The 19,434-nt window shown below is 51.8% G+C and overlaps 1 protein-coding gene across 3 annotated transcripts in view; it reads left to right on the top strand.

Moving 5' to 3' along the window:
• LRCH4 (leucine rich repeats and calponin homology domain containing 4) overlaps window positions 1-17,386 on the top strand; it is a 129,440-nt gene extending 112,054 nt beyond the window's left edge. For 2 of the 3 annotated variants that reach the window (XM_063930708.1, XM_063930707.1), the window contains one exon: window positions 907-2,087. In XM_063930708.1, coding sequence (XP_063786778.1) covers window positions 907-1,140 — 234 coding nt within the window. In that variant the 3' untranslated portion in view covers window positions 1,141-2,087. Of the gene's footprint in view, window positions 1-906; window positions 2,088-16,798 lie in introns of those variants that run through there. The other variant, XM_063930709.1, reaches the window with a different exon arrangement.
• The last annotated feature ends 2,048 nt before the right edge of the window (window positions 17,387-19,434 follow it).

Genomic DNA, 19,434 nt, shown 5'->3' with positions numbered 1-19,434 from the left:
TGTATAGTGTAATGGAGATGTAGGGAAAGCCTCCTTCCCCACAGGCTGCCGGCTCCCAGCAGCTCCTGACTGGGCCCTTAGTGTGAGCAGCAGCTGTATGTATAGTGTAATGGAGATGTAGGGAAAGCCTCCTTCCCCACAGGCTGCCGGCTCCCAGTAGCTCCTGACTGGGCCCTTAGTGTGAGCAGCAGCTGTATGTATAGTGTAATGGAGATGTAGGGAAAGCCTCCTTCCCCCACAGCCTGCCGGCTCCCAGCAGCTCCTGACTGGACCCTTGGTGTGAGCAGCAGCTGTATGTATAGTGTAGTGGAGGTGTATACGCCAGGCTGTATAATTGGATCTTGCCCAGTGTTGGACGTCTCTATAAAGCTAGAAGTTAGCAGGTCAGATAGTTATATATTTGCTATTTGTGCTCAGCTAATGCTTCATGTAATAACAGATCTTTGTTTGCTTTTTTTTTTCCCCCTCATTACTTTCCATCACATAATCCATCGTTCACATGACCTACCCTCTGTAACACCTCCTCCTGCGTCTCTTTCCCACGCACGTTATCTTGTGCCTCCTGTTCTGCTGGTTCCTTGTCCTGCATCTCACTCTTGCCATCTCTGTCACATGCATGTGGTGCCCACCCTCCGTCCCTCCCTCTCTCCCTCCTCGATTACCTGTGTTACACCCCCTCCCTTATTGGCGGTGGTGTGCCCACTGCTTTCCCCTATTACCTGTGTGGCACCCCATCCCTCACCTATTGCCTGCATTTCTCCTTTTGCCTGCGACTCCCCTGCTATGGCCTCCTTTCCTATGTCTCCCTTTCTGCCGCGGAACCCCGTGTCTCTCTTTCCCCCTGTATGTGCCTCTGACTCCTTCACCCTGCATTCCCGGTGCCCATGGCACTCTCTCTCTGTGCAGCGAGACCTCTGCTCGGCCTGTGACATCTTGGGAGGTGAGCGTCCACACGTCGTACAGAGGACCGTTTCCTCTCTCCTGCTGCTGTGTGCCTCCAGAGAAGCCTCCGCCCTCCCCGGCGTGGAGGCCACGTGTCCTCCATCCCTCCAGCTGCTCTATCAGCACCATGGCTTCCTGCTGTTCTACGTTCTGCTAATGCTGACACTTTATGTGGCCTACAGCCGACTGTCTCTCTAGTAGCGGGGACGTCCCACCAGGAGCAAGCAGCCCTGTCTAGCCTCCATGACCGGGCTCTCCCGGCTCTGCGGATCTCTCACGTTTCTCGCCCTCCAAACACTACATCCTTCTCCAGCCTGTGATACGTCTGCGGCCCAGGGCCGACGCTCCATGTACGGTGCCTTATCCCGTCAGCGCTGCGCCCCCTGATTATAGATCAGAGGTTTCGGGGTGTACGCCTAGAGGAATGACAGACGGTTACCCCCTCTCCATGATGTTACAGAACTTTAAGACTTGGACATATAAAGAGAAGCAGAATTGTCACTACACAATGGTGGGTTCAGGGGGTAAATGTGGCAGTCGTTACTGCCCTCCACACTCCCTAGAAGTGCCAGACTGGCCTCAGACACGATTCACTATGCATAGCGCCGTGTGCCTTATTGCCGGCGACCAGCCGGACGCCCCACGTCTTGGGAAAGCTCAGGTTCCTTGTAAGGAGTCTGCTCCGCCCTTGTTACCTTTAGTACCTAGTGCCTTATATCTTCCCCCTGATCCGTCTGCAGGATAGAGAGACTGCGCATTGGGGACAGCAGGTGGACGGAATAGATTATAGTCTATAGCCAAGCGTCTCCCATGCAGTGAGCCACCCGTGGCCCGTCTACGCCTTAGGTAACGAGTACCGGCCACGGGCCTGTCTGTAAGGCCATTATATATATATATATATTGTATATGGAACTGCCTTACATAGAGATGTACTAGTAATGATTCTAATATATTGTATAGGAATTAGTTTGTGATAATGCACTGAGCACCTCTAGTGCCTGCGGAGTAGATCCCCCATATACAATGCACACTATATATTTATATCTACACACACCCGGGGTATACACTGATAAACCTGCTGCACTGTACAGTGATGACGACTCTGTGTACGTTTTTATTTATGATTAAACTCTGCTGTAAATGAGTGTGGCGTGTCACGCGTGTGTGGGGCGCAGCGAGCGGTCCGTGCCGCGCAAGGCGCCCATTCAGCTCCAGCGACGCACCATAGCCGTCACGTGTGCAGGATCTCTCCAGGCCGCAGTCACAAGGCCAGGGCTGCATGGCTTATGTCTCACGGCCCCTTCCTGTTCCCGGGGACCCCTGTCTGTCTGCCCTGTCTCTCGTTTTCTCCATGGCCCCCCCTAGTGGTGACGGCGGGACAGAAATGCAGAGAAGTGGATCTACGACTGGAGAAACACAGTAGGTTGGGAAATGGCGTTTGCGGAAAGTCGGATTCCTGCATACTATACTATATAAAGGTGGATTCTCCCGTTACCGTGATGTCCGACTGGCACCCAGAATTCAGCCCTAGGGTGATAGCAGTAACATGGGGCCTCGTTATGTTCTCAAAGTCAGTCTGCCTTGTGCTCACACTAGGTTCTGTTCTTGAAGACTACAAAGTATTGCTTACACCAGAGTTTCCTAAACTCTGCCAATCAGATCACATTGAGGGTGTAATTAACACACCTGTGCTAAAGCATGGATATACCTGGTCTGTATTGGCAGAGTCTGGGAAACTCTGCATTACACATTCAGCGATGACACTCCATATTGTTTCATGTACTCCTCAGATAATCGCACATCTCTCCAGAGCCTTTAATCCTGTGCACTCCATGGCAGCCCTACACCAATGGGTTAATTCCCGCACTGGGTAGAGAATAAAAACCCTGCGGAAGGTATATTCCACGCCATCACCTGCCCCTGGGGTATTCCCATCCCCCCCCCCCCCCCCCCCGCCTCCCTCTTCTCTGTGTCTTAGCTGAGTAAGTGTGTTTAGTGGGTTTTGCGTCCCATGTGGGTCCCGGTGCCACCCCTCTGGGGAGAGCAGCAGATCATGGGAACGTGCACGCAGCCACAAATGTCATGCAGAGAGTAAACGCAGTTGGACGCAAATTGCAGTCAGTCCCCAGATAATGCTTCAGAGTGACGGTGGAGGTCAGCCGCTTGCTACGTTTCTATCTGTTGTATTCGTTATTCCCGACCGGCAATCTTTCAGAGCCTGCTGGCGGAAATACAATTACCTGCAATTATCATTGCCCCATTTGGAGAGTTTTTGTGCGGCCAAGTTCCCCATCACAGTGATACCAGTGGAAGATTTAAGATATTAAGGGGTCTATGTATTAATACAATCATGTTATCAGGCCAGGGTGTGATTGGCTTTTTCCTTTGTAACCAGATTATCCCCTCTATGTACTAAATATAACTGGCAGGAGCGCTAACCGCTCTCCCTACATCCCCGGCCCGTCAGAGGAGTCTTTCACGTTTTTTTCAAAGACTCCTGAGAATTTGACACAGCAAATGTGCACAGGGTCAGGTTTCGGAGCTGGACAGAGCCTGCGGGAGAGGGATCTTGTGATCCCTCTCCTGTGAGAGAACCTCCATACAACTGAGCAGAAAGAAAGGCTGCTGTGGGCCATGAAATGTGCATCATCTGTGAGGACATCTTTTGTTCTGTGTGCGGTTTTAGGACATTTTGATTGGAGCGAACAGACATGCCGAGATGTCTGGATCTACTTTATATCCTGTGGCCACTTACCTGTTCTTCGCCTGTCCCGATTTTGAGGCTAGTGCCTTCGTGCTTTCCCTCTGCTCGCTACCAAAGCAGACCTGATCCTTAATAAGCAGTCAGAGAGAAGTAGACTTCACCACCCAGAGGTTTGCGGTTCCAGCAGCCGGTGCCGGAGCCTGGTGGTGGCAGGGACTAAGGGGTCTATTTGCGGAGTCTTGGAGAGTGATAAATGACCAGCCAATCAGCTCCTAACTGCCATGTTACAGGCTGTTTTTGAAAAATGACAGGAGCTGGTTGGTTCCTTATCTTTGTCCACTTTGTCTCTCTCAACGGCTTAGTAAATAGAGCCCTAAAGGCCCATACACACTGGGTGATTTTTAGCTGAAAGCAGCTCACTTTTAGTGTTTTGAGCTCAAAACCGCCCAGTGTGTATGCCCCGGGGGTGAGCGCTGATGCGCGCCCCCCGCTTTATCGTCGGCCGCCATTCATCTGCTATGGAAAGCTGTTCACCCCCACTGACCTCGCTGGGCAGGGGGAAAATCGCTCAGTGTGTATGTAAATTGAGTGTCTTGTACTGCAGTGATAGGAGTCCGTAACAGGCAGTTACTGATGGTAAGAAGGAAGTGCTGTACCCCATGGCGGGTGACCCGAGGGGCAGAGTAAGCCCATCTGGTCACACAGTTTGCAGAGGTAATATCCAGTATGATGAGGCTGAGACTGTACCCTTCTGCCTGTGAAAAGGGTTTACAGCCAGAATTGATGAGCGTAGATCTGGATGATGTGCAGTTTAGTCCTTCTGCCCTGGGTCTTTGGGTTCTCCCATGGATCTAGAACGCCATCTGGCAGCGAGTCAGGTGTTACATGAACTGATATGTCCCCAGGTGTCGTCCACACAAGCATGTATAATACCAGCATCTTCTACTCTGCAGGATTCTCTTTCTGAAGCTTGTCAGTGGAAGATCAGAGTATTTTGTGTCCCTGGATTATGAAAGATCTCATTAGTAAAGAATGGGAGGAACTGACCAGGCATCAGATTAACCTGAAGATATATCCCATGTGTATATGTTTCAGACTGACTGGGCGCTGGAGTGCCACTCAGTGCCTATAAACGGATGCCGCTGTCGGTGGTCTCACCACCACTGTACCACTGGAAGCCGGGGTACACTGAGGGTAGGAAAAAACTGTAGCCAGAAACCTCAACGTTTCTTCAGCACTTTGGAGAAGTATGCTATCATCACCATGCTGAGCTGTATTCTCAGGAGTATTGTCCTTCAGGGGGAGGGATGGGAAAATTCTGTTTCACCAAACACCCAGAGGAAAAACTTTTGGGAAATCTTGGTCTGTGCACCAGTGTAGCTGGTTGCTTTATAATACAATCTGCAGCCTTTGATGAGTGATCTGTCTACTGCTCGTGGCCTAGAGCGGCTGTGGCTTTTGTTCCAAGCTGTTCCTGGTAGGAACGTTATCAGGGGGTTTAGGAGCCATACCAGATCTTGTAGGCTGGGGTTCGGTGAATTCATTTAAACAAAGCATCTCTGTGTGGAGTCTATAAAGTGCATGGTGAAGGGAAACTTCCTTACATCCATAGAGCTGCAGGACACTCCATGGTGAAGGAAGACTTCCTTACATAATAGAGCTGCAGAATGCTTCATGGTGAAGGAAGACTTCCTTAGATCCATAGAGCTGCAGGACGCTTCATCGTGAAGGAAGACTTCCTTACACCCCTAGAGCTGCAGGACACTTCATGGTGAAGGGAGACTTCCTTACACCAATAGAGCTGCAGGACACTTCATGGTGAAGGGAGACTCCCTTACATCCATAGAGCTGCAGGACGCTTCATGGTGAAGTAAGACTTCCTTACACCCCTAGAGCTGCAGGACGCTTCATGGTGAAGGAAGACTTCCTTAGATCCATAGAGCTGCAGAACGCTTCATGGTGAAGGAAGACTTCCTTAGATCCATAGAGCTGCAGGACACTTCATGGTGAAGGGAGACTCCCTTACATTCATAGAGCTGCAGGACACTTCATGGTGAAGGGAGACTTCCTTACATCCATAGAGCTGCAGAACGCTTCATGGTGAAGGAAGACTTCCTTACACCCCTAGAGCTGCAGGACGCTTCATGGTGAAGGAAGACGCAGACTTCCTTAGACCCATAGAGCTGCAGGACACTTCATGGGGAAGGGAGACTTCCTTACACCCCTAGAGCTGCAGGACGCTTCATGGTGAAGGAAGACTTCCTTACACCCCTAGAGCTGCAGGACGCTTCATGGTGAAGGAAGACTTCCTTAGACCCATAGAGCTGCAGGACACTTCATGGTGAAGGGAGACTTCCTTACATCCATAGAGCTGCAGGGCACTTCATGGTGAAGGGAGACTTCCTTACACCCCTAGAGCTGCAGGACGCTTCATGGTGAAGGAAGACGCAGACTTCCTTAGACCCATAGAGCTGCAGGACACTTCATGGGGAAGGGAGACTTCCTTACACCCCTAGAGCTGCAGGACGCTTCATGGTGAAGGAAGACTTCCTTACACCCCTAGAGCTGCAGGACACTTCATGGTGAAGGGAGACTTCCTTACATCCCTAGAGCTGCAGAACGCTTCATGGTGAAGGAAGACTTCCTTAGATCCATAGAGCTGCAGAACGCTTCATGGTGAAGGAAGACTTCCTTAGATCCATAGAGCTGCAGAACGCTTCATGGTGAAGGAAGACTTCCTTAGATCCATAGAGCTGCAGAACGCTTCATGGTGAAGGAAGACTTCCTTACACTCATAGAGCTGCAGGATGCTTCATGGTGAAGGGAGACTTCATTACACCCATAGAGCTGCAGGACGCTTCATGGTGAAGTAAGACTTACTTACACCCCTAGAGCTGCAGGACGCTTCATGGTGAAGTAAGACTTACTTACACCCCTAGAGCTGCAGGACGCTTCATGGTGAAGGAAGATTTATTTACATCAATAGAGCTGCAGAACGCTTCATGGTCAAGAAAGACTTCCTTACACCCCTAGAGCTGCAGAACGCTTTATGGTGAAGGAAGACTTCCTTACACCCCTAGAGCTGCAGGGCGCTTCATGGTGAAGGAAGACTTCCTTAGACCCATAGAGCTGCAGGACACTTCATGGTGAAGGGAGACTTCCTTACATCCATCGAGCTGCAGGACGCTTCATGGTGAAGGAAGACTTACTTACACCCCTAGAGCTGCAGGACGCTTCATGGTGAAGGAAGATTTCTTTACATCAATAGAGCTGCAGAATTCTTCATGGTGAAGGAAGACTTCCTTAGACCCATAGAGCTGCAGGTCACTTCATGGTGAAGGGAAACTTCCTTACATCCATAGAGCTGCAGGACACTTCATGGTGAAGGGAGACTTCCTTACATCCATTGAGCTGCAGTACGCTTCATGGTGTCGGAAGACTTCCTTAGACCCCTAGAGCTGCAGAATGCTTTATGGTGAAGGAAGACTTCCTTACACCCCTAGAGCTGCAGGACGCTTCATGGTGAAGGGAGACTTCCTTACACCGCTAGAGCTGCAGGACGCTTCATGGTCAAGGAAGACGCAGACTTCCTTAGACCCATAGAGCTGCAGGACACTTCATGGTGAAGGGAGACTTCCTTACATCCATAGAGCTGCAGGACACTTCATGGTGAAGGGAGACTCCCTTACATCCATCGAGCGGCAGAGCGCTTGATGGTGAAGGAAGACTTCCTTACACCCCTAGAGCTGCAGGACGCTTCATGGTGAAGGAAGACTTCCTTACACCCCTAGAGCTGCAGGACACTTCGTGGTGAAGGGAGACTTCCTTACATCCATAGAGCTGCAGGACACTTCATGGTGAAGGGAGACTCCCTTACATCCATCGAGCTGCAGGATGCTTCATGGTGAAGGAAGACTTCCTTACACCCCTAGAGCTGCAGGATGCTTCATGGTGAAGGGAGACTCCCTTACTTCCATAGAGCTGCAGGACACTTCATGGTGAAGGGAGACTCCCTTACATCCATCGAGCGGCAGAACGCTTTATGGTGAAGGAAGACTTCCTTACACCCCTAGAGCTGCAGGACGCTTCATGGTGAAAGAAGACTTCCTTACACCCCTAGAGCTGCAGGACACTTCGTGGTGAAGGGAGACTTCCTTACATCCATAGAGCTGCAGGACACTTCATGGTGAAGGGAGACTCCCTTACATCCATCGAGCTGCAGGACGCTTCATGGTGAAGGAAGACTTCCTTACACCCCTAGAGCTGCAGGATGCTTCATGGTGAGGGAAGATTTCTTTACATCAATAGAGCTGCAGGACACTTCATGGTGAAGGAAGACTTCTTTACATCCATTGAGCTGCAGGACGCTTCATGGTGAAGGAAGACTTCCTAACACCCCTAGAGCTGCAGGATGCTTCATGGTGAAGGAAGACTTCCTTACCCCCATAGAGCTGCAGGACACTTCATGGTGAAGGGAGACTCCCTTACATCCATCGAGCTGCAGGACGCTTCATGGTGAAGGAAGACTTCCTTAGATCCATAGAGCTGCAGGATGCTTCATGGTGAAGGGAGACTTCATTACACCCATAGAGCTGCAGGACGCTTCATGGTGAAGGGAGACTTCCTTACATCCATGGAGCTTCAGGATACTTCATGGTGAAGGGAGACATACATCCATTGAGCTGCATGGTGCTTCTATCCCCATTTCTAGGATAGCTCACCCTCAATGCCTTCAACTATTGGTTTTGGATTACTCCCTGTTTACCTTTCCCCTGTTTAAGCCTATTTCCCATCTCAAAGGACCTGCCCCAAGGTGCTGGCTCATGGCTGCTGTCTGGAAACTGGGCGTTACCCTCTGGCCTCATCAGGGTGAGGTCCATGTGCCCATAAGATCTTCTCACCGGTGGTTGGATCCAGGGTTGTTGGATTGTGATGGATCACCCTCAGAACCAGAATGGATTGTGTGCTGGTGGCAGATTCCAGCTTGATAGGTTGGGGCTGTCCTTTGCTCGATAAAGTAACACAGTGTATGAGGCACCAAGGTAATGGCAGCTGCACACAGACATGCCGGAGATGAAAGCCATGAGCCAATGCCGTTCTGCAGTCTCTTAAACCTCTCAGGAACTTCTCTGCCAGTTTGACTATAGTTTTGGTCTTGGCATCTGCCACCTGAGGCAGAGCTTCTGCACCACAAACCAATCCATCACAATCTGGGCAACCCGTTTGCTTGCCAATCTACTTAGGCTAGGGTTCCTCATGATGGCTTAGACCAGGGCCTTACTCTTACTATCGGGAGGCGTCCGCCGCCTATGCCTACTGGTTTTCTGAGCACCAACCTGGCATCGCATCACTAAAGACAGTTTAATCCTCGTGTCAAGGGATCTATTGTCCTAGATGCTTTACTGAGTGATTCTGTTCAGCCTATTCTAGATCAGGGGTGGCCAACCAGTTGGAGGCAAAGAGCCAGAAAAGATCCATAGGCAAGTGCATGAGCCACTATCATGCGCACGCGCAAAAATGGGGGGGTGGCCTAGCTGTCACAAAGCCACGCCCCATTTTTGTGCACACCTTTCGGTATGACGTAGGAGTGTGACCTTGTGTCATAACTCTGTTTAGTCATGTTTTACAGTGCCACATCCATATAAAAATGCCAAAAAATGGGTGCCACCCCAGTGCCAGATAATAAGATTTTACTTACCGGTAAATCTATTTCTCGTAGTCCGTAGTGGATGCTGGGGACTCCGTAAGGACCATGGGGAATAGACGGGCTCCGCAGGAGACATGGGCACTTTAAGAAAGAATTTAGATTCTGGTGTGCTCTGGCTCCTCCCTCTATGTCCCTCCTCCAGACCTCAGTTAGAGAAACTGTGCCCGGAAGAGCTGACAGTACAAGGAAAGGATTTTGGAAATCCAGGGCAAGACTCATACCAGCCACACCAATCACACCGTATAACTTGTGATAACCTTACCCAGTCAACAGTATGAACAACTACAGAGCAACAGGTCAACCCTGATGCAACCATAACATAACCCTTATTTAAGCAAGAACTATATACAAGCATTGCAGAAGAAGTCCGCACTTGGGACGGGCGCCCGGCATCCACTACGGACTACGAGAAGTAGATTTACCGGTAAGTAAAATCTTATTTTCTCTAACGTCCTAGTGGATGCTGGGGACTCCGTAAGGACCATGGGGATTATACCAAAGCTCCCAAACGGGCGGGAGAGTGCGGATGACTCTGCAGCACCGATTGAGCAAACTTGTAGAACTTTGCAAAAGTGTTTAAACCTGACCAAGTAGCCGCTCGGCAAAGTTGTAATGCCGAGACCCCTCGGGCAGCCGCCCAAGAAGAGCCCACCTTCCTAGTGGAATGGACCTTAACTGATCTTGGCAGCGGCAATCCAACCGCCGAATGAGCCCGCTGAATCGTGTTACAGATCCAGCGAGCAATAGTCTGCTTTGAAGCAGGAGCACCAAGCTTGTTGGAAGCATACAGGATAAACAAAGACACTGTTTTCCTGACCCTAGCCGTTCTGGCTACATAAACCTTCAAAACCCTGACTACATCAAGCAACTCGGAATCCTCCAAGTCCGTAGTAGCCACAGGCACCACAATAGGTTGGTTTATATGAAAGGATGAAACCACTTTCGGCAGAAATTGTGGACGTGTCCGCAATTCTGCTCTATCCGCATGGAAAACCAGATAGGGGCTTTTATGTGACAAAGCCGCCAACTGACACACGCCTAGCCGAAGCCAAGGCTAATAGCATGACCACCTTCCACGTGAGAGATTTCAACTCCACCGTTTTAAGTGGTTCAAACCAGTGGGATTTCAGGAAACTCAACACCACGTTAAGATCCCAAGGTGCCGCTGGAGGCACAAAAGGGGGCTGAATATGCAGCACTCCCTTTACAAACGTCTGAACTTCAGGTAGAGAAGTCAACTCCTTTTGAAAGAAAATGGATAGGGCCGAAATCTGGACCTTAATGGACCCCAATTTTAGGCCCAAATTCACTCCTGACCGTAGGAAGTGAAGGAAACGGCCCAGCTGGAATTCCTCCGTAGGGGCATTCCTGGTCTCACACCATTCAACATATTTTCGCCATATACGGTGATAATGTTGAGCTGTCACGTCCTTCCTAGCCTTTATCAGCGTAGGAATGACATCATCTGGAATGCCTTTTTCTGCTAGGATCCGGCGTTCAACCGCCATGTTGTCAAACGCAGCCGCGGTAAGTCTTGGAACAGACAGGGCCACTGTTGCAACAAGTCCTGTCTTAGAGGAAGAGGCCACGGCCCTTCGTGACCAATCTGGAACAATGAGTATCGTTCTCACTCCTCTTTTTCTTATTATTCTCAGCACCTTGGGTATGAGAGGAAGAGGAGGAAATACATAGACCGACTGGAACACCCACGGTGTCACCAGGGCGTCTACAGCTATCGCCTGAGGGTCTCTTGACCTGGCGCAATACCTCTGTAGTTTTTTGTTGAGGCGTGATGCCCTCATCTGTGCGAAGACTTCCTGATGAAGTCCCCACTCTCCCGGATGGAGGTCGTGTCTGCTGAGGAAGTCTGCTTCCCAGTTGTCCACTCCCGGGATGAACACTGCTGACAGTGCGCTTACGTGATTTTCCGCCCAGCGAAGAATTCTGGTGGCTTCCGCCATCGCTACCCTGCTCCTTGTGCCGCCTTGTCGGTTTACATGAGCCACTGCGGTGATGGTGTCTGACTGAATCAGAACCGGTTGGTCGCGAAGCAGGGTCTCCGCTTGAAGTAGGGCGTTGTATACGGCCCTTAGTTCCAGGATGTTGATGTGAAGGCAAGGCTCCTGACTTGACCACAGACCTTGGAAATTTCTTCCCTGTGTGACTGCTCCCCACCCTCTGAGGCTTGCATCCGTGGTCACCAGGACCCAGTCCTGAATGCCGAATCTGCGGCCCTCGAGAAGGTGAGCATTCTGCAGCCACCACAGGAGAGACACCCTGGTCCTGGGGGATAGGGTGATTAACCGATGCATCTGAAGATGTGATCCGGACCACTTGTCCAGTAAGTCCCATTGAAAGGTCCTCGCATTGAACCTGCTGAAGGGAATGGCCTCGTATGATGCCACCATCCTTCCCAGGACTCGAGTGCAGTGATGCACTGACACCTGTTTTGGTTTTAATAGGTTCCTGACCAGTGTTATGAGCTCCTGAGCTCTCTCTATCGGGAGATAAACCCTTTTCTGGTCTGTGTCTAGAATCATGCCTAGGAAAGGCAGATGAGCCGTAGGAACCAACTGCGACTTTGGAATATTTAGAATCCAGCCGTGTTGCCGTTACACTTTCAGAGAAAGTGCTACGCTGATCAGCAACTGCTCTCTTGATCCCGCTTTTATGAGGAGATCGTCCAATTATGGGATAATTGCGACCCCTTGCTTCCGCAGGAGTACCATCATTTCCGTCATTACCTTGGTAAATATTCGCGGTGCCTTGGAGAGACCAAACGGCAACGTCTGAAATTGGTAATGACAATCCTGTACCACAAATCTGAGGTACGCCTGATGAGGTGGATAAATGGGGACATGAAGGTATGCATCCTGTATGTCCAGAGACACCATAAAATCCCCCCCCCTTCCAGGCTTGCGATGACTGCTCTCAGCGATTCCATCTTGAACTTGAACCTTTTCAAGTATATGTTCAGGGATTTTAAATTCAATATGGGTCTGACCGAACCGTCCGGTTTCGGGACTACAACATGGTCGAATAATAACCCCCTCCTTGTTGAAGGAGGGGAACCTTGACCACCACCTGTGGAAGATACAATTTGTGAATTGCAGTTAACACTATTTCCCTCTCGTGGGGGGAAGCTGGCAGGGCCGTCGGTGAGGGGGCATCTCCTCGAAGTCCAGCTTGTATCCCTGAGACTCAATATCTATTGCCCAGGGATCCAACAGGGAGTGAACCCACTTGTGGCTGAAATTTCGAAGACGTGCCCCCACCGGGCCTAGCTCCGCCTGTGGAGCCCCAGCGACATGCGGTGGATTTTGTAGAGGCCGGGGAGGACTTCTGTTCCTGGGAACTAGCTGTATTGTGCAGCTTCTTTCCTCTGCCCCTGCCTCTGGCAAGAAAGGACGCACCTCGGACTTTCTTGTTTCTTTGTGATCGAAAGGACTGCAATTGATAATGTCGTGCTTTCCTAGGCTGTGCAGGAATATAAGGCAAAATATCGGAATTACCAGCTATAGCTGTGGAGACCAGGTCCGAGAACCCTTCTCCACACAATCCTCAGCCTTGTAAGGTAAACCTTCCATATGCCTCTTAAGTCGGCATCACCTGTCCATTGCATGGTCCACAGGACACGTCAAGCAGAAATCGACATAGCGTTGACTCTAGAACCCAGTAGACTAATGTCTCTTTGGGCATGTTTTATATATATATATATATATATATAAAAGATGCTGTCTTAGAGATATATATATATATATATATATATCTCTAAGACAGCATCTTTTATATATATATATATATATATATATATATATATATATATATATATATATACATGCTCGGGTCTCAATCTCTGCTGATAATCTGTCCACGCTGCTACAGCTCTATAAACCCATGCCGACACAATCGCCGGTCTGAGTAGTGTACCAGAATGTGCATGCTATCTGCAGGATCCATGAGAATAGCTGTTACGTCAGGGCTACCTTTTGGGCAAACGTGACACCCTAGGGGAAGATTCCCATCGTATCCTGGCCCTAGTAGGGAAAGGATACATTCTGAGAATTCTTTGTGGGAAGCTGCAGCTTCTTGTCTGGAGATTCCCGCTCTTTTTCATCATGAGAGGAGGGAAATTTACCTCGGCTTTCTTCCCCTTAACATGTGTACTCTCGTGTCAGGGACAGATGAGTCATCAGTGATATGCAAAACATTTTTTATTACAATAATCATATATTGAATACTTTCCTGCCATTTTGGCTGTAACTTTGCCTTATCGTAGTCGACACTGGAGTCAGACACTGTGTCGATATCAGTGTCTATTATTTTGGATAGTGATCATTGTGAGACTCTGAAGGTCTCTGTGACATAGGGACAGACATGGGTAGATTCCCTGTCTGTTCTCTAATCTTTTGTGCAATAAATTCACCTTAGCACTTACACATATCCAAACAGGTGTCGGCGTTGTCGACGGAGATACCACTCACACACACATTTGCTCCATCACCTCTTTAGGGGAGCCTTTTACCTCAGACATGTCAACACACGTACCGACACACCACACACTCAGGGAATGCTCATCTGAAGACAGTTCCCCCACAAGGCCCTTTGGAGAGACAGAGAGAGAGTATGCCAGCACACACCCCAGCGCTATAAACCCAGGAATAACACAGTAACTTAATGTTAACACAGCAGCTGCTGTTTTATATTGATTTTTGCGCCTAATTATGTGCCCCCCCCCCCCCCCCCCCCCCCCCCTCTCTTTTTACCCTCTTCTACCGTGTATCTGCAGGGGAGAGACTGGGGAGCTTCCTCTCAGCGGTGCTGTGGAGAAAAAACATGGCGCTGGTGAGTGCTGAGGAAGAAGCCCCGCCCCCTCGACGGCGGGCTTCTGTCCCGCTTAAATATACATTTTCTTGGCGGGGGCTCATACATATATACAGTGCCCAACTGTATATATGTTAAAATTTTGCCAAAAGGAGGTCCAAATGCTGCCCAGGGCGCCCCCCCTCCCCTGTGCCCTGCACCCTTACAGTGACCGGAGTATGTGAGGTGTGTGGGAGCAATGGCGCACAGCTGCAGTGAAGATCACGGAGTCTTCTGCCAACTGTGAAGTCTTCTTTGCTTCTCATACTCACTCGGCTTCTGTCTTCCGGCTCTGCGAGGGGGACAGCGGCGCGGCTCTGGGACGGACGGCGAGGGTGAGATCCTGTGTACGATCCCTCTGGAGCTAATGGTGTCCAGTAGCCTAAGAAGCAGGACCTAGCTTCAGAGAGTAGGGCTGCTTCTCTCCCCTCTGTCCCACGATGCAGGGAGTCTGTTGCCAGCAGATCTCCCTGAAAATAAAAAACCTAACAAAATACTTTCTTATAGCAAGCTCAGGAGAGCTCACTGAACAGGACCCAGCTCGTCCGGGAACAGTCTCAAACTGAGGTCTGGAGGAGGGGCATAGAGGGAGGAGCCAGAGCACACCAGAATCTAAATTCTTTCTTAAAGTGCCCATGTCTCCTGCGGAGCCTGTCTATTCCCCATGGTCCTTACGGAGTCCCCAGCATCCACTAGGAGGTTAGAGAAAAATATATGCCCCCAGTGCCAGATACACGTGCCCCCAGTGCAGATAAACGTGTCCCCACAGTGCCTCATATGCCCACAGTGCAGATACACATGCCCCCACAGTGCCAGATATGCCCCCAGTGCAGATACACATGCCCCCACAGTGCCAGATATGCCCCCAGTGCTGATACACATGTGCCTACAACAGTGCCAGACATGCCCCCACAGTTCCCCTCTCTCCCCCCCCCCCCCCAAAAAAAAAAAAAATGCTGCTTACCGCGCTGATGTGAGGGGAAGGAGAGTGCAACGTGCGCATCTCCTACCCCTCAGTCTCCGGCGGCAGTGTCTATCGTCAATTTGGCGCCGGCCCATGAGCCAATTAGAGCTCGCGGATCGGCAGCCAATCAGGAGCCTTAGCTGCTGGTCCGCGACAACTTTTAGATAGACACCGCTGCTGTAGACCTGCTGCTGTGAGTGTGGTGTGTCGGGCAGCGGTGGCCGGGAGCGGATCGAGCCGCAGGTTGTCCACCGCTGTTCTAGATGATGTCCTCCCATTAGCGCACACGTGAGGTTGTATTTCTGGCCCTTGATCTGCCCTATGGTACAGGAGCCTTTCCTAAACCTCAGTGGTGTTACTAACTAATGCTCCTGTCCTGCCGCCTGCTCATACAAAGCAGGAGATTGTAGGTCTACCCACAGTCAGGCAACGGAGGTGGCAGGGCACCCAGACCTCGGGGCAGCCTCTGGCACGCTGCAGGACGGTCTTCTCACACTTGTGCCAGACCTTGTCTTCTGGACATGATGTCTGGTGCTTGGGTGGGATAACAATCTGGCCAGTGGTTATACAATGACCTGCTCACATTGCACAGTTCCATATACCCCCACCCTCTCTTGTATGTATTGCTTGGGTGTGTCCTATCCGCATAGGGCGTGCTATGGATCCAAAAAGAAATTCAGAAGTATCTACCATGACTTTCTTTCCCTTGCAGTACTTCATGACAGCCTGATAGTCTCACCAACATTACATGCTGTCCTTGCACCTTACATGGCGTTTCTTCCTCCACTGACTCGGGTATTAACCCATTCCTGTAGCGCTGCCATGGCGTGTTTTACCAGCAAGTGACATCAATGGTTAAAGGCTCATTTCTCCTCCCTCTTGGGCCTTGGCCTAGTAGCAGTGGGGCCCGTTCTGGAGCTCTAATGGACCCGATGTCCTGGCAAGGGAGACGCACCCCCTTAGCCCTTGTTGGGGGTTTTTAATACACATTTTGGGGGAGCTGCACTAAGCCTTGGAGAGAGATAAAGTACTGGCCAGTCAGCGCCTAGTGGTCATGTTACAGGCTGTTTGGAGGAAAAAATGCCAGGAGCTGATTGGTTTGTAGTTTATCTCTCTCCAAATCTCCTTTGAGACCTTGCAGGAAGAAAAAAATAAAAAAATCTGCAAATTACAGAATAATCAGATCGGTGCCGCCTACAGCGGGCGCCATCGTAAGCGTCAGGTTATTGTCTGTTCTCCGGGATAGTGATGTCAGCCAAATCCCTGTGGCGTATGGGCCAGAGAAGATATTGGATGTGTGATGTCCTCCGCAGGGCCCAGCCAGATAACCCATGGGGCCGGAGTTTATCTCTGTGTCGGCACAGGCCCACGTGAAGCCTGCGATGGTAGAAAGCAGACATGGTGATAAGAATATTCTATATATTGTACATAATTCTCACTATCTGTCTTCCACCATCTTCTTCCTCTTCTCTTATATATATCTCTGTATACTCTATCCTCCCTCTGTAACATCTGCGCTACCTCTCTCTGTCCGCCCCCCTCCCCTTGTGCCTAACTTCTCCGCCTGCGCCCCCCACCCGTGCGTCCTCTGGTCTCGCTCTTCTCTATACCCTCCCAGGATGACGTCTGCTCTCCCTATGACGTTCTGGATTGCGACGGATTGAGTCGCCTGTTCGTCACCGTCCAGGCCCTTCTCGAACTGTGCACTTTGTCCCCCAAGCCGTGACCCCAACCTCCCCCCACCTGTCTACCTCCACACCGCACAGAAAGACAAACTACCCAGGATCTACTTGTCCAACATCTGCTGATGAGCTGGCTGATTGTACGGCGTCAGATGGAGGACCACAGAGGGACAGGACACATTGCTTGTCAGGAATGGGAACTGCAGACATTTCTTACGCACGGACTAGATGTTTCCTTAGTACATACGGCCGATCCGTCAGATTGGACAAGCACCCTCCATCAATCTCAGGAATGTTCTATCTGTGACTTGTGGCCCTGCTGGGACATACAGGAAAAAAGATTACGGTTATACCAGTGACTTTGTACATAAATAGCTTATCTGCCTTTCTATATCCATATCTGTTCCATATTACCTACTGTAGTGTCTGATCACACAGGTGTGCGGTACAGTAACCCCATGTTGTGCATTACCCTCCATGTTGTGCAAGCGGCATGTATAGGAATAAAGTCATGCTTTGTCTGATAGAGCGTTACTCAGTGACTTACAGAAAGTGCTTAGATGACCCACAGGCTCATCCGTCTACCCTGCCCTGCCCCAGGCTCATCCGTCTACCCTGCCCTGCCCCAGGCTCATCCGTCTACCCTGCCCTGCCCCAGGCTCATCCGTCTACCCTGCCCTGCCCCAGGCTCATCCGTCTACCCTGCCCTGCCCCAGGCTCATCCGTCTACCCTGCCCGGCCCCAGGCTCCTCCGTCTACCCTGCCCCAGGCTCCTCCGTCTACCCTGCCCCAGGCTCCTCCGTCTACCCTGCCCCAGGCTCATCCGTCTACCCTGCCCCAAGCTCATCCGTCTACCCTGCCCCAGGCTCATCCGTCTACCCTGCCCTGCCCCAGACTCATCCGTCTGCCCTGCCCCAGGCTCATCCGTCTACCCTGCCCTGCCCCAGGCTCATCCGTCTACCCTGACCTGCCACAGGCTCATCCGTCTACCCTGACCTGCCACAGGCTCATCCGTCTACCCTGCCCTGCCCCAGGCTCATCCGTCTACCCTGCCATGCCCCAAGCTCATCCGTCTACCCTGCCCCAGGCTCATCCGTCTACCCTGCCCCAGGCTCATCTGTCTACCCTGCCCTGCCCCAGGCTCATCCGTCTGCCCTGCCACAAGCTCATCCGTCTGCCCTGCCACAAGCTCATCCGTCTACCCTGCCCCGCCCCAGGCTCATCCGTCTACCCCGCCCCAGGCTCATCCGTCTACCCTGCCCTGGCACAAGCTCATCCGTCTATCCTGCCCTGCCACAGGCTCATCCGTCTATCCTGCCCTGCCACAAGCTCATCCGTCTACCCTGCCCTGCCCCAGGCTCATCCGTCTACCCTGCCCTGCCCCAGGCTCATCCGTCTACCCTGCCCTGCCCCAGGCTCATCCGTCTACCCTGTCCTGCCCCAGGCTCATCCGTCTACCCTGTCCTGCCCCAGGCTCATCCGTCTACCCTGTCCTGCCACAGGCTCATCCGTCTACCCTGCCCTGCCACAAGCTCATCCGTCTACCCTGCCCTGCCACAAGCTCATCCGTCTACCCTGCCCTGCCACAAGCTCATCCGTCTACCCTGCCCTGCCACAAGCTCATCCGTCTATCCTGCCCTGCCACAAGTTCATCCGTCTATCCTGCCCTGCCACAGGCTCATCCGTTTACCCTGCCCTTCCACAGGCTCATCCGTCTACCCTGCCCTGCCACAAGCTCATCCGTCGACCCTGCCCTGCCACAAGCTCATCCGTCGACCCTGCCCTGCCACAAGCTCATCCGTCGACCCTGCCCTGCCCCAAGCTCATCCATCTACCCTGCCCTGCCCCAGGCTCATCCGTCTACCCTTCCCTGCCACAAGCTCATCCGTCTATCCTGCCCTGCCACAGGCTCATCCGTCTACCCTGCCCTGCCCCAGGCTGATCCGTCTACCCTGACCTGCCACAGGCTCATCAGTCTACCCTGCCCTGCCACAAGCTCATCCGTCTACCCTGTCCTGCCCCAGTCTCATCCGTCTACCCTGCCCTTCCCCAGGCTCATCCGTCTATACTGCCCTGCCACAGGCTCATCCGTCTATCCTGCCCTGCCCCTGGCTCATCCGTCTGCCCTGCCCCAGGCTCATCCGTCTACCCTGCCCCAGGCTCATCCGTCTGCCCTGCCACAAGCTCATCCGTCTGCCCTGCCACAAGCTCATCCGTCTACCCTGCCCCGCCCCAGGCTCATCCGTCTACCCTGCCCCGCCCCAGGCTCATCCGTCTACCCTGCCCTGCCACAAGCTCATCCGTCTATCCTGCCCTGCCACAGGCTCATCCGTCTACCCTGCCCTGCCACAAGCTCATCCGTCTACCCTGCCCCAGGCTCATCCGTCTACCCTGTCCTGTCCCAGGCTCATCCGTCTACCCTGCCCTGCCACAGGCTCATCCGTCTACCCTGCCCTGCCACAAGCTCATCCGTCTACCCTGCCCTGCCACAAGCTCATCCATCTGCCCTGCCCCAGGCTCATCCGTCTATCCTGCCCTGCCACAAGTTCATCCGTCGACCCTTCCCTGCCAC

The sequence above is a fragment of the Pseudophryne corroboree genome, chromosome 6 (assembly GCF_028390025.1).
Source record: "Pseudophryne corroboree isolate aPseCor3 chromosome 6, aPseCor3.hap2, whole genome shotgun sequence".
In the NCBI taxonomy this organism is placed as follows: Eukaryota; Metazoa; Chordata; class Amphibia; order Anura; family Myobatrachidae; genus Pseudophryne; species Pseudophryne corroboree.
Note: the sequence above shows the minus strand (reverse complement) of the source record. Positions and strands in the feature narration are given on the sequence as shown.